Source organism: Wyeomyia smithii, chromosome 1 (genome assembly GCF_029784165.1).
Source record: "Wyeomyia smithii strain HCP4-BCI-WySm-NY-G18 chromosome 1, ASM2978416v1, whole genome shotgun sequence".
NCBI classification, from domain to species: domain Eukaryota; kingdom Metazoa; phylum Arthropoda; class Insecta; order Diptera; family Culicidae; genus Wyeomyia; species Wyeomyia smithii.
This window is the reverse complement of record NC_073694.1, coordinates 4863071-4879347: the sequence shown is the minus strand read 5'-3', so window position 1 is coordinate 4879347 and position 16277 is coordinate 4863071. Positions and strand designations below refer to the sequence as shown.

The 16277-nt window shown below is 40.0% G+C and overlaps 1 protein-coding gene across 2 annotated transcripts in view; it reads right to left on the bottom strand.

Moving 5' to 3' along the window:
* Positions 1 to 16277, bottom strand: part of LOC129719774 (probable E3 ubiquitin-protein ligase makorin-1) — a 28530-nt gene continuing 12253 nt past the window's right edge. Inside the window, exons 5-6 of one of the 2 annotated variants that reach the window (XR_008727228.1) lie at positions 500 to 792; positions 1 to 414 (exon numbers count right to left, since the gene is read on the bottom strand). Coding sequence is in view for 1 of the 2 variants with exons in the window: in XM_055671185.1 (XP_055527160.1) it covers positions 676 to 792 (117 nt within the window). In the remaining variant the exon portion in view is untranslated. Of the gene's footprint in view, positions 793 to 16277 lie in introns of both variants that reach the window. The other variant, XM_055671185.1, reaches the window with a different exon arrangement.

Sequence of the window (16277 nt, the reverse complement as noted above, 5' to 3'; positions counted from 1 at the left end):
TGTTCAATCAATGGAACCCTTTTTTTTTCTTCGTCTGAATGACAATTCAACTAAACTAACTGAGTTATTAATTCGTTTTACTTGAATCATACAATTTTTCGGTAAGTTGATGAGAAATTTTTTTTTTTTTTTGGTTGACAAAAATATAGTTTTCAGAACTGATGACGGAATAATTTCAATAAATTAGATATACAGAAAAATACGAACGGAAAGAAACTAGAAAATAAACATCCACTCTCTCTTCTATTTTTTTGGTTCGCTCTACGAGACGTTCTTAACGACTAAACTAAAGTGGAAAACGCGGAAAAGGATACGTCGTACGCCGCCAAATTGGTGCTTTTTTCTTCTTCTACTTTTTCTTCTGTATGTTAGACGGTCCACAGTGAAACAGATATTGCTAGAGCAGTGACTCCACTTCCAATATGGATCAAATAAACAAAAATACGATTATTATTATGATTACTGTTGTTGCCGTAGCGGGTGGTTTCGATATTATTACCATTTCCGGGGCTGCCGCCGTTGATAGTAGTATAGGTAGTGATAGCAAAGTTGTTGCGGGTGCTGCTGTGTGCCGCCCAAACCTTGCTGCTGGCATAAAGTACCCTGTTCTGGCATTAGCAGGAACTGTGGCTGCTGCTGCTGCGATTGCTGGGGCATTTGTAGTGAACTAAGCAACTAGAAGTCGTAATAGTCGTACATTTCCGACAATTCCGAATCTTCGCTATCGGAGAAAAAAGACATAAAATCTTCCAGTAAACGCCCTCGCTGGTGTAGCACTTCGCGGAAGAAGTCCTGTGAAAAAACGGAAGAAACGAATTTTAGAAGATTTAACACAAAGTCGCTCGATCAATACACTCGAAGTCATTTAAATAATCCTAATAATGCAACACAACAGGAACTTTAAAAATAAAAAAAATTTAGATCAAAAATTTCATGACATCTTCACAATAAGGAAACAAACAAAAGTTTGTGGGGGACGAAGAAATAATCAATAATTGAAGACGCGGAATTATGTGAAATAAATGAATTTTATTTCGCGGAAGAAATGGCGCGTGCTTTCTATTCAACAGTTACGAACGTACTCTCTCTTCGCTTCAAATCTCCTCTTCATCACTCACTCTGCTCTTTTGTTTAGTAGTAGTAGTGTTTCACGAACATCCTTAAATAGGGTAACACTCGGAGTGTGCACCCATAGTTGCCCCCCCCCCCCCCCCCCCCCCAGTTACGCCAAGAAGCGGACTCGGTGTCCGGACTGCGTAACTACAGTACGCTGGTCATCGCAGGGATGACTTGACATGTTCTCGTCACAGATAAATGCAGGTTTCACTCGGTCAACTGAGATTGTTTGCTTTTTTCCAGCGATAAGTACATCAATGTGCTTCGTGCCACGATTGATCACTTGGTATGGTCCCTCATATGGTCTTTGCAGCGAACGTTTTACTGCATCAATACGAACGAATACATGTGTACATGTTTCTAGCTTTTTATGTACAAATACCCGTGGTTTGGAATGCTGCTTTGTCGAGGGAGTACGCAGCTCGGCTAGAGCACGTCGAAGATCATTTGAAAAATCTGTTCTACTAACGTTAGTCACTGGAGGGCCGAAAAATTCTCCCGGGACGCGTAGAGCCTGGCCATACACCAGCTCTGCCGACGAACATTTGAGGTCTTCGCGATATGCAGTCCTGAGACCGAGCAGCACAACCGGTAATTCCTCCACCCAATGTTTGCCTTCTTTGCACATCAGTGAAGCCTTCAAGGTACAGTGAAACCGTTCGACAATTCCATTCGATTGTGGGTGGTAGGCTGTCGTACGAATATGATGAGTTCCCAAAATATGTGTCAGCTCCCGAAACAGCTCCGACTCGAATTGACGGCCCTGGTCGGATGTGATTATCTCGGGAGTCCCATAACGAGCTAGCCAACCAGAAGTGATAGCTCGGGCAACAGTTGGCGCAGTCATATCTGGCAATGGAACAGCTTCCGGCCAGCGTGTAAATCGGTCAACAATAGTGAGCAGGTAGCGCTGTTCATTTGAAAGTGGAAGAGGACCAACTAAATCAATGTGTATATGTCTGAATCTTGACTTTGGAGGGTCGAAAGAACCTAAAGGTGATACAGTGTGCCGCGTGACTTTAGAGAGCTGGCAATTTGTACACGTTTTAACAAACAGATTAATGTCCTTTTTCATGGCCGGCCAGACGAATTTGTCGCAAAGGAGTCGTCTTGTAGTTCGAGCCCCAGGGTGTGCCATGCCATGCAGTTGCTGCATTATGGCTAAACGATGTTTTTCTGGAACGAAAGGACGAAAACGATTGGGAATAGAAACATCACAATAGATCGGACGAGAAGCATTTTCGATTCGCATTGGTTCAAATTTCAAAGATGTTGATTGCATCAGTTGTGCAAGTTCCTTGTCGACAGATTGATCCTGAGCTAATACTGCTAAATCCACAGCTGATACAGATTCGGAACGCGAGAGTGCATCAGCCACAACGTTTTCCATTCCACTAATATGACGAATATCTGTGCTGAACTGCGATATATACTGTAAATACCTTTCTTCGTGTGGCAGTCTGCCAGGGGAATTAGTACTCAAAGCGTGCGTTAACGGTTTGTGGTCAGTGAAAATGGTGAACTTGCGACCTTCCAAGAAGTAACGAAAATATCTTACTGCCATCTTCATGGCAGTGAGTTCGCGACCAAAGGTTGAGTACTTGTTTTGGGACTCTGACAGTTTCTCTGAATAAAAACCAAGTGGTTGCCACATGTTTCCTGAAAATTGCTGAAGAACAGCACCGGCTGCTGTACTGGATGCGTCAATCATCATCGCTAGTGCCTTCGATGAATCAGGGTAATATAATAAAGCGGATGTAGCAAGGGAATTTTTACAGGAGTTAAACGCTGACATAGACTCGTCGTTCCACTGTATCTTCCTAGTGTCATTTTTTCTGTTGCTGGGTATCAACTTGCGGACTTGTAGTTGGGTATCCACAGCCTTCGGAATAAATCGCTTGTACACGTTAATTAGAGCCAGAAACCGACGAAGCTCTTTAACTTGTGAAGGCAAGGCATATTCACTTATGGCTTGCACTCGTGATGGAAGAGGTCGAATTCCGTCCTGGTTTACTAAATATCCAAGAAACTCAACCTGTGATTGAGCAAATTTGCTTTTAGCAACGTTAATGACTAATCCGTTCTGCTGTAGACGTTCAAGTACAATGCGCACATGATCCCGATGCTGTTCTCTTGAAGATGATGCTATGCAAATGTCATCGATGAACACTGTCACAAAATCGAGATCATGAAAAATTTTGTTCATGAAACGTTGGAATGTTTGGCTTGCGTTCAGACTTCCTGAAATCTCGCTCGTACAAAAAAGAGACAATGCGCTTTGAGCTACAAGTCTCGTTTCTCATTCAGTCGTTTTGTGCTGTGCGCCACATGCGAGCGAGAGAACTTTAAATACGTACGAGCAATGTCTCGTCGCATGGAATTTCTTCTGCGACGTACACGAAGATATCTCGTCTCTCAACGTAACGAGCGCGGTGCATGGGCGTTGCGCACACGAGACAGCTTGCGCGCAAATTCTCGTGAGCTCGTCTCGCGAGCTAGTTTCACATATTGCTTTGAGCTGATGGCGCAAGGAAGAAATTGATTTTGCCCAGAGGGATGAAGACAGGAGATTTTATGTGATTTATTATTTACGGTGTTATAGGAGCTTGCGTCAGAGCACTGTTTGAATAATGAATGGTGTGTAAACTAATTCATTTGTTTATCAAATCATATGTTGATTAAACCGACTTTTGTTAACAATAATGAAGAACGTTTTGTTACCATATTTATATATTATTATTTTCTTTGCGAACGGTATAAAAATGCATGATATTTTTAACTGAAACAAATATATTAGATGCAGAGTGTTATGTTGGTTAACGTGGAGATGCTGTCAGTTTCTGTCGTCGTTTAAGATGTCATTGACTATTATATAATAGAAACCATTCCACAGAAAATCAAATTCAGTTTTGTACTTATAAGATTAGATGTGATTTTTAATTCGAATACAAGCCTTTCGGGAGTTAAAAATAACAGAACCACTAAACCAATATAATCAATTTTATATTTTTCAATACATGTTGGGGGTAAAGGTGTTGGATAGAATTTTCAAATAAGGTATAGATATTGCAAATCAGATATATGATTCTAGAGCCACATTAACTCTAGTGCGACTATATATACTCGTATTTATAGTAATCTGATCTTTTTTTGCTGTTAGGGGAATATTACCTTGTGCAACGATGTGAACTTTTGTAATAATCTTAGTAATATTGTTTTATGAAATTTTCCAACTAATGCACCTCCAGAAGGGTCTGAGGGCTCATACTGTATCGAAGACACAAATCTTTGAGTAACTCTGGGAGACGCGTTGCTCGAATCATGTCGCTGATACATGATGCTTTCGATACCGGAGACGAAAATGCAATTCAATGCTACGGTGTTATATTATCTAGTAAATATATGTTTTATAATGTGCAACATGGAATTTATGAATGAATTTCAACCATTTCAACGTTCGACTCGTCAAATGCGGAGTGTTAATCCTAGAAAGATAGTCTGCGTCAATTTGAGTCCTGAGTGTTATCATGCCAAATGTCCTATCATCATCGAATATCTACCATTTTTGATTTGGCTGAATCTCAGCACACGTACCTGACTTAACAAACTGAATATTTTTCGCGGGCGGGCAATTTTTTCACTCACGAGAATTTTTTTAAAAGAACATAAGTATTTTGGTATATGTTTGATTCAAAGCATTGTAGCTCAGAATCTTTCAGTTGTACAAAATAAACTGTCTGAGAATGAATTGCAGGGAACTAATAATGCTTATAAAAAAAATACACCCCAATAAAACCTTTTTTGGTCAAAATAAATTATAAACAAACACCTTATCTTAATTGACAAACAAAAATTAAGAGTTTTTTTTTTCTCATTTTCTTTTCGAAGCAATCCGAAGTAATAACAAAATTTCTGGTTTAAATTTCAGGATGGTGGAATGAAATGTAAATATTTTTATTGAAGGTAAACATTTATAAAAAAAAATCAACTTAAACATTTTGCAAAATTCATGCTCTCATGATTTTGGGTGGAGGCGGGCATCGCACTTTTTGGACTAAAATGTCTATCTAAATAACTTATTTTGAGAAAAAAAGAACTGAGAAATCCGATTTTGTAACCCTTTCCCGTTCACATGATTTAAAAATACTTTCGGGTTAATTTAAGCAAAATACTTTGTAGACCAATTAAAGTGAGTGTAAAATATTGCATTTTGAAGAAAAAAGTTAAATTTGAAATGGTGCTTCAGAGCATCTTTAAGCACAGCAGGGACTTTTTTATTCATGACTCAAAATATTATCCCTAATACATAACTATTTGAAGTATTTATTAAAAATGATTTAAAAGCGGAAGAAAACCAGATGTAATTTTCCAAGAAAAAAATAAAGTTTAAGAGGTTTTAGTGAACATTTTCAATCAAAAAGTTCGACTCGCTTTTGTTGTCAAAGCATTTGTTTATAAGGTTTACTGCCCATAAACGCATGAGTCACACTGCCAAAAACGTACAACTGAGAAAAACGCAGTAGACGCAGGTAAACCATAGCATTTTCCTATGGATTCAATCAAAAAAACAAAAGTTTAAAATAAGCATTCATCCGAGGTAAATATAATTGTGCAGAATATTTTTATATGCAATAAGGTCATTGTTGTTCTGATCAGTACACTTTATTTAGTCTTTTAATGAAAGTTACCATGATTTTCTGCTAATTGGTTTTAGCTCTGAGCCGGTTATGCGTTTATTCGTAACGTGGGCCTGACCAGAATCAATATTTTTTTCATTATTTTAGCAACAAACCCAACTTTTGTTGTAAATTTTCGAGAGCACACGTAATGTAAAGAAGTTTCTAAGGTTTATCTCAAAAGTGATGAAAACTCACATGGGACTGTTATGCATTTATGGGCAGTTTAGAAGAATGAACAAAATCTTAGAACATCTAAGAATCGTCGAAACATTACAGAAAAAGTTATGAACAAAAAACTAGTTTTGAGGGGTGTTTTCCTTTCATTCAGTACTCGGTTGGATACAACTAGAAACAGTTGAACTCTTATGAGTAATACATTTCTTTTGACAAACTTTCAAATGCATACAGTCTGGTTTGCTACTATCTGCAACCTTCGCAGAAATATGGACTCAGAATATGGTTATTTTCAGCAAAAAAACTAGAAATATCTTTACAACAAATAAAAATAGCAAACCAATATATTCTACAAAAATGCAAGGTTTAGCAGAATGAACAAAATCTTAAAACATTTTGAATTGTTTCGACGATTACAGAAAAAGTTATGGCCGAAAAATTAATTTTGAGGAGTGTTCCTCGTAAAACTCTGCTTCGTCATATCAGACGTACAGTTAGAAGATTACAGTGTTCAGCAATTCTTTTTCTTATATATTTTCCTACAACTTTGCTGAAGAAAGCAATCTGGTATTTTGAAAATTAGAAAAAAAAGTTTTTATATCTAACTACTAGGAGGATTGATAAAAAAAAACCGAAAATGCCAAAAGAAAGGCCTTGTTATATGGAATAAACTTGCTGAAGACACTGGGTACATACAATCAATATTTCACAGTCGAATCCAAAACGATCACGGTTTTTTGAGTTTAGACCACTGTGGGTTGCTTTGAAAAAAATTTACTATTTTACTTTATTTTTTGCTAACCAAGATCAAGTTTTCCTTAACAATTCACTCTGGCCCAAAAAGTTTAAAAAATACATAGTTTGCCAAGTCAAACTCGAGTGCAAAGTTCCATTTAAATCGAATAAAATTGACCTTTCCTAACAGAACCGCACAAAATAAGTATTACTTTGAGCCTGGTACACGAGAAAGTCTCACGAGCTCTGGCGCACGAGCTGTATCATGTATGTACAGTACAGGCGTCTCGCTCAATTCGTAGTGCGACGAAACATCGCTTGCGCATCGCAATCCGAACCGAAAGAGAAGCGAAAGAGCAACCTGCAAATCGCATGTGACGTTGTCTCGTCTCGTCGCACGTACATGGAAATTCTACGAGCGAGAGAAAGATTTCTCTCGTCGCTTGAGAAAAAAGTACGTGCACAGGAAGTCTGCTTGCGTTACACAAGCCGAACTGCATTCGTGTAAACTCAAATAAACCGAAGGGAGTTAGAACAGCGGTTTTGGGGATATCGGCTTTCTCAACCGGAATTTGATGATACGCTCTTTCAAGATCAATGGTTGTAAAAATGTTCTTACCGCAAAGTGAGTTCAGCAAATTGTGTACATGGGGTACTGGATAACGGTCAGGTTTGGTAACGCTATTAAGTTGCCGATAGTCGCCGACAAATCTCCAGTGGCCGTCTTTTTTTGGCACGCAGTGAAGTGGGCTTGCCCAACTGCTACTGGACGGTCGACAGATGCCCAATTCTGCCATCAAAGCAAATTCCTCCTTTGCTGCTTGCAGTTTGTCAGGATGCATCCGTCGTACCTTTGAAGCAACTGGAGGACCGCTGGTCACAATATGGTGAGTGACGTCATGCCGAATTTCAGCACGAAATGTCGTCGGCAGTGTTACTTGCCGATATTCTGACAGAAGATCGTGAAATGGATGTTCGGAACCTATAGTAGTGATGCTGTGAATATCTGCAGTCATCATACTGCCTGTTAAGCGCAGGGAGGTTTTTTCATCGATCAGTATGCGGTTTTTAAGGTCGACAAGCAGCCCAAAGTGCGCCAAGAAATCAGCTCCAATAATTGCGTGACTAACATCAGCAACAAGAAAGTTCCACGTAAATTTTCGCCTCAGACGTAAATTGGTCGTTACAAATTTTGTTGAGTACACTTTGATTTCTGTGCCGTTAGCTGCACGTAGCATAAATGGAATTGTACCACCCATTTTCTCCTTTCTGGTAGCTGGTAATATCGACACGTCAGATCCGGTGTCAATCAAGAATCGATATCCGCATGAGTTATCGTAAAGCATAAGACGGCGACTTGAGAACGTTCTGCCTACCTCAGCCGATTCAGGTAGGCAGGAATTTAGTTTTTTGAACGAAACTGGCAGGGTTGCTTGCAGCGCAAGGCTTTAGTACCATACTTTTGGTGGTACCAGCACAAATCGTTAATGTTCCGTGACCGTGATGATGAACGGTTTCTGCGAGGAACTGAATTTACCCTAAGGCGACGTATTTTGGCGCTGAGAACTTCGATTTGCTCTTTTAAGTACTCGGTCTGATCGACATCAGCCGATGAAGACGGTGTTGAAACAGATGCGGCTTGTGGTTGTTCTATCATTTTATCGGCCATTTCAGCTAGTTTAGCCAGCCTGATGGTTAAAACAGGACGAATGTTGCTTGGCATCCTCTGCAGGAAACGCATTTTTAGCAAGTTTTCGTTCACGTTCAGGCCAGCAGCAACCTCTTGCATCTTTGCCAACAAATGTGTTGGGCGCATGTCCCCAAGATCCGAAGCTCCTAGCAGCTTGTCAAGTCGTGCCTCCAATGATAAAGCGAATCGTGCTATTAGACGTTCTTTTAGCGCTTTGTATTTTTCCTGAGCAGGTGGGTTCGATACCAAATCGGAAATATGGCATATCACTGTTTGATCCACTTTTGCTACAATATGGTAGAACTTGGTATCATCTTTTGTCACGTTTGCCAAAATGAATTGTGCTTCTGCCTGTGCAAACCACATTTCCGGGTCTGTCTTCCAAAACTCAGGCAGTTTGACACAAACAGCAGCAGCGTTTCGCACGGTTTCCTCATTCTCCATTTTGTTTTTAGGCTAAGCAGCACTCGACTGGAAATGTCCTAAAAAGTCGCTTAAACACTTCACGTACTGTGAGATTTCGACTCGTATTCGCGTCGCGGGTCACCAATGTGGGGGACGAAGAAATAATCAATAATTGAAGACGCGGAATTATGTGAAATAAATGAATTTTATTTCGCGGAAGAAATGGCGCGTGCTTTCTATTCAACAGTTACGAACGTACTCTCTCTTTGCTTCAAATCTCCTCTTCATCACTCACTCTGCTCTTTTGTTTAGTAGTAGCAGTGTTTCACGAACATCCTTAAATAGGGTAACATTCGGAGTGTGCACCCATAAGTTTTTTTTGTATTTGTATTTGTGAGGTATAGAAGGGGGCCAAGGGCCGGGTCACTGGTGTAATGAGGCACCATTCATGCTATACCAGTGATAAGAGAATTGGCATCACAGCCTCAGTAACCAGCTGGTCAATTAAAATCTGTGTAATTAACTAGAATAACCCTGGGCAAGTTGCAAAAATACTGTCTTGTTAGGGTAGCATCTTGGCAAGACCCCTGACCCCTTATAACTAGTCAATTAACTGCCGAAGGATAAGGAAAGGCAAGGATCTCTGAATGTTAATAAGTGTGTGTAAGTGTGAGTGCGTGTGTGTGTAAATGTATGTGCATCTGTTTGTTTGTTGAGTTTACTATGCTGAAAAATAATGATGATAAGACGATAATAATAAAAATAATGATAATACCAATAATAATCGTAACAATAATAACAATAATAAAAGTAAAAACAGAACATAATAATAACAACATATGCTAATCAATAAACAAAAAAAAACATGATAAAATAATAGTTAGCTTTGAAAACGAAGAACTGTGGTTCTTTGATCAAATTTTGCTGTGTTGGTGAATTCAACATATATCTAGACATCTAAACTCGAAGTTTCATTATGAAACTCGGAATAAAATCGTGAAAGTTAAATATAAAAAAAAACAAAAAGGGAAAGAGAAAAAGAATGTATATATGAACGATGTAGTCTATAAAGGAAACCTCGTACACGTTTACTAAATAATACTACATACAACAATACAACTTTGCACATGAAACTAACAGTAAAAAGTGAAGAATTTAAGTTCACGTTTAACTACAGTCCATCCATAAAAGCATGAGAGTCACACTGCCAGAAAAAAGTAAAAGCATTAATTCATTTTATCTAATAATTAACGAAGTATCATGTGGGACTGTAATGCATTCATGGATATAGACAAGAAAAGAGCTTGCACTAAGTGGTCTGGTCCAAGTGTGAAAAAAATTGTTTAGTGTTAATTGATATTGTTAAGAAACTCTCTCACATAGGAGATTGCCGAGATCAGAGTAGGAAAGACTACAACATAGGTATCTGACTCTCATCATCTCCCTTAGCTCCCATCCGCCACCCGGGAGCACGCGCCCTTGGGCTGTCAAAACTCTCATACAATAGTTTTGTGGCTCCATCTTAGGATTCCGTAAAGCTATAAGAACCCGAGATAGGAGCTCAACCACCAAGCCCAGGGAATAAGGAAACAAACAAAAGTTTAAAGAAAACTGGAAACGATGTTAAAAATATACAGAAAACGCACAACAAAACAAAAATATTTAAAATATTTTTTTCTGTTGAACTGAATCGTACGCCACATGAAAATTCACAAAGAAATGATCACCGTCCTTATTAATTAATTAAATTGGCGAGTTTTTCACATACTGCGATGAGCAACTTAAATTGTACTCCATGTTATAAAGAAGCGAGGGTTTATAGAACAATGAATTCATGACTTGCTACTAACATTCTCTCCAAACACGCATTTTAGTAATACCCAAAGCTTCAATGGCGTCCAGCAATTCGAGTCTAGTAATCGGCTTCGTCAGCACATCCGCCATCTGTTGCTTCGATTCTACGTAGCTCATTAGATTTCAGCTGGACCTGCGATGGTCACAGCTTAGTCGAACAGGCTGTTGAACTCCGAATATTTCGCTCCGGAATTCTCGCCATCACAACGCTTCTTCTGTTGCAGCGCTTCCGGCTATTGCTAAAGTTGGTCACGGAGTTTTGAACGTAAGCGATGTCGGGCCGGATGCACTGTGTCGAAAACTGCATGCCACCAACTAATTCGTATTCTCATTTCCCTAGACGATCTTCGATTGCCGTTCACGGGCGCCGTTATTCAGCAGATAAGCGTCTAAAGGGTGTTCCATATGAAATTCCATCACGAAAAACGCTGTAGAAAGTTACCTAGTTGAGCGATATCTTTCACACTTTCAGACAATAAAATATAATCTCCTCAGATTTGATCTGCTTGGGATGGTTTTGTAGTGCCTGCTTATAATAGCCCAGTATTTTTTCGATAGGCCTTAGTTCTGTTGCGATAGAGGGAATCATGTCCTTGAGTATGAAGGTGACCCCGTTTGCTTCGCACCTCTTCAGGACATAATTCAAATAGTGGTATGAAGCTAGATCCGCCCACAACATCGTAGGTCCCTTGTGTTGTTCCAACAGAGCAAGCAGACGCTTCTGTAGACACTCCTGAAGGTAGATCTCCTCGTTTACAGTCCCGGTAGTCACGAACGGCGCACTCCTTTTGCCACAAGTTTCTGCTTCCTAACTTCCTCTGGAACATAAAACTAGAGCTGGGTAGTGAGGAACAGTACCTTCGGAAACTGCCTCTCTGAACGAAAGACTTGGACAGATTCAACTTTTTGGTCACCTTGCTGACCTAAATTCCTCGTAAAAGTTTACACGCTTGTAATCCTGATATATATTAGTGATTAACGGAGCTTCGCTAATCGTTAAGCGCAAACCCATTATCGTGAAGATTGAGAACAGGCGAAACCGTTGAATCGGTAACTGACAATTAGCGTCGCTAATACTAAAAACTTCATGCACACTAGCATTACGTTGGAGGAGACTAAACTACTAACCAACCAGAAGCCCTAGTCTTTCTTAAAACTATTCTGAGTTCAATTTACTCGAAACTATATAAACTGAATCCCCTACCTAACTGTATACCAATCAGAAAACCTCCTGAACAACATTGCCAAAGACCACTCTCTAGATCAGGGGTTTCTAAATCGTGCTCCGCGGAGAACTTGATTCTGAATGTTCAGTCGTATCTTCCTCGGAGAGCTCAACTTGATTACGTTCGCTAGCCAGGCGAGTCTGAGTCAACGTTTAAACCTCGGAGAGACCGCACACTCAGGAAGAAATCTTCCGAACACCATCTTCTAAAAAAACACTGTTTGAGAAGTTGATGGAGGCGGCGTAACTGCGCAGCCTGATACTTGTCTCGTTTCCACTCGAAAAATGTTGCATTGATTTCAAGAACAACTTTTTGACAGTTTCTTAAGGGATTTTGTTGAATACTCGAGCAAGGCCGAAATGAAAAAAAATCATTCCGTTCATTTTTGTCGAGCAGTTTGAAAGGAGTTGGTACCCCGGGTAATAGTGGGAAAAACAAATCGCCAGTGCTACCACAACCTCAGGCCATTCTCATCACTGGTATCATGGAGGCTGTGTACAGGGTGGCCAACAAGTTTGAATACACTTTAAAAATGTGGTAATAAATGAAAATTGAAGATGTGAATCAATTTTTATTGAAGCAGTGTTTATTGAGAACCTTTACGACATATTAGCTGAGAGTACACCCACTTTGTGCTGTATGACAAGCTTGTGACGTTTTCCAAAAAAAAAAAAAAATGCACGCGGCATGCATCTGGTTCATCGGGATCTTGTCCCAGATCTTGGAAATAAACTTTTTGTATAGGTCCATAGTGCTCAATGCTTGGCCAGCATGTGCGACTATACATAAAAGTCCAGGGGAATAAGGGCCGCGGAGCTGGGAGGCCACAAGATTGACGAGAAATCAGTGTGGACCATCCTATCGAAGGACGTAACGATCCTTCCCGTAGAGGTCCCAATGTGCCGGGACCACAACCTTTCCCTGAACATCGGCCTTATTGCACGCGGTATTGATTTTCACTCGATGAACAACAACGCATGGATACGGCCCAAGACCATCACCGACGCTCTGGAACCTCGGGACGTTTATGTGGGACCGTGTGATGCTTGCCAACGACAACGCCTACAACCGATCATTTGAGACATTGTGCGGCAAAGAGTTTCTCATCAGAAAACACGAACTTCTGACCTGCGTTGAAAACAATTTTACTACAACGTTGTGGTACACCATGCGCGTCGGTTAGCCTACATATAAGGTTAAAGCTGACATCAATACCAATACACAGAATGCACATGGAACGAACTTACACAACTTAACACACTTAACTGAGTTTTTCGCCACACTTAAATCCACAAACAACTGAACTAAAATTCCGGCTTCGAAAACACTCCAATTATGACCAAAAAAAAACCCAAAATGGTTTCACGCAATTTCATCAATAATCCCAAAAAAATCTGAAACGGATATCCCAGAAATAAAATATTTCAAAAAAATTCCGAAATTAATTTTTTTTTCTTCATCTATAGTTTATTTGACACGGCACAAATACAATTCAATGTTTGACGGCGCCATTTTATCTGGTAGCTTACTTTCTAAAGTATCTTAATAACTAAAAGCAAATTTTTTATCCTCGCTGCCGACTACGAGCTGAAACTAAATCTAAATTAAAGCTAGAATATTTTGCATTAAAAGCACAGGTTTGCTGTTTGATGGTTTTCATTGCCATAGGTAAGCACCATATTAAATTTGTTCCGCTGCTGGACCAAGATATTACGGACTGGCATATTGGGTTGTTTCCATCGGGCCTTGAGAGTATCGTGCGGGTCTGATTGCTGTTTCCGGATCCGGGGTCTTAACGTGTTCTTGTCGTTTGGTTGGATGTAGGCGGAAGGGAATAGGATTAAACTGGGGCGTGGATGGATTTCAGGAAAACGTATATAAGGGACATGTAGGATAGGTCACGGCTCGCCAAGACATCACGAACAGGAACAGCCGGCTGCCTACTTCCGGCATGCAGGGAAGCTATTAATTTAGACCTGGCGTCACGGTGTACAGGGCATGACCAAACCACATGCTCTATGTCGTGATAACCCTCACCACAGGCACAGATACCACTTTCCCCGAGCCCAACACGACGGAGATGCGCGTCAAATCTATAGTGATTGGACATAAGTCGGGACATCACGGAAATGAAATCCCGACTTACATCCAACCCCTTGAACCACGGGTTCGTCGACACCTTGGGGATTATGGAATGTAACCACCTTCCCAGTTCCCCTCTGGTCCAAGCATTTTGCCAACTGATGATCGTATTCTGACGTACAAGTGCGAAAAATTCATTAAAAGCAATTGGTCTTTCATAAATATCACCGTTTGTTGCGCCCACCTTAGCCAAAGAGTCCGCTTTCTCATTGCCCGGTATCGAGCAGTGAGAAGGGACCCACGCTAAGGTAATCTGAGTAGATTTTTCGGATAAAGCACCCAGATGTTCCCGTATTTTCCCCTGGAAATACGGAGAGTGCTTAACATCTTTCATCGATCGGAGAGCCTCAATGGAACTGAGACTGTCCGTAAAGATGAAATAATGGTCCGTGGGCATTTTTTCGATAATCCCTAGGGTGTACTGAATTGCAGCTAATTCTGCGACGTAAACAGAAGCAGGATAATCGAGCTTATGGGAGACGGTTAAATTGTTATTGAAAATACCGAAGCCAGTGGACCCATCAAGAAGTGATCGGTCAGTGTAGTACATATTGTCGCAGTTGATGTTTCGATATTTATTGGAAAAAATTTTCGGGATCTGCTGCACGCGTAAATGATCCGGGATTCCACGAGTTTCTTCTATCATGGATGTATCGAAAAACACAGTAGAATCAGAAGTATTTGATAAGTCGACACGATTTGGAATATTCGAAGAAGGGTTAATATTTTGGGACATGTGATGGAAATACAATGTCATAAAACGGGTTTGAGAGTTGAGTTCGATTAACCTTTCAAAATTTTCAATCACGGGACGGTTCAAGACCTCACATTTGATTATAATACGAGAAGACAGGCTCCAGAAGCGGTTTTTCAATGGTAGTACTCCAGCTAAGATCTCCAAACTCATCGTATGGGTCGATTGCATGCAACCCAAGTCGATACGCAAACAACGATATTGTATTCGCTCCAGTTTGATCAAATGTGTGTTTGCTGCGGAGCGGAAGCAGAAACACCCGTACTCAATAACAGACAGTATCGTTGATCCGAAATTAATTGAAAAATATTATAAAAAGATCTCAAAAAAAAAAATGATCTCAAACCTTAAAAATGTCTTTACAAATTGTTTCTGGAAACCCAGATATAACAAAAGGTCTTGAGAACGCGAAACATGACCCAAACATGTACCAACCGGTTCTCAAAAGTTTTCTTAAATGGTTAAAACTGCTTCGAAAATATGAGGTAATATCCCAAAAAATATTTGAAACTTTTTCAAACAAATGTACCAAAAATGTCAAAAATCTCGATAATGGTTCAAAAATGTAAATGATGTTCCAGAAATGTTTTCAAAATCTAAACATATAAAAATGCAGCTCTGTCTGTCTGTCTGTCTGATCCATATAAGCTTGGAAACTACTGAACCGATCGGCGTGAAATTTTGTATATAGGGGTTTTAGGGGCCCGAGAAAGGTGAGTAAGATAGTTCGAGACCCCTCTCTCTTCTGAAAGGGAGGAGTCCCATAAAAAAAACAAATCTCTGTACATCTCGAGAACTAACCAAGTAAATGGAGCCAAATTTGGCGGGTGGATGTTTTTAGGGGTAACAAATATATCCATAATGGACTGACACCCCTCTCTCTTCTAAAAGGGAGAAGTCCCATACAAACGAAACACAAATTTCGCACAGCTCGAGAACCAATCAAGCAAATACAGCCAAATTTGGCAGGTGAATGTTTTTGAGGGCAACAAACATGTCCATAATGTTTCGACATCCCTCCTTCTTCTGGCAGGGAGGGGTTCCACACAAATGAAACACAAATTTCTCCACATCTCGAGGAATAGTCAAGTAAATGGAACCGAATTTGATATGTTGAGGTTTTTGAGAGCAAGAAAAATTTTCATGGTGGTTCGGTACCCCTCTCTCTTCTGGAAGAGAGGACTCATACAAATGAAACACAAATTCCTCCACAACTCAAGATCTAATCAAGTAAATGGAACCAAATTTGGCATGTGGAGGTTTTTGGGATTGAAAAATATTATCATGGCGGTTCATATTTCAACCAGGTTTTCCAAAAAAGAGCCTCAAATGATCGGGTCGATGCACAGGAGCCAAAACTCGACTCCAGACGCCATTCTTAAATTTTAGATGGAAATTTCCGTTTTCTATCCTGAAAATGTCACCAAATACCATTTTGATCTCCAAGATGGCGACTTCCGGTTTCTGAAAAACAGCGGTAAATGACCAAATACCACACCATA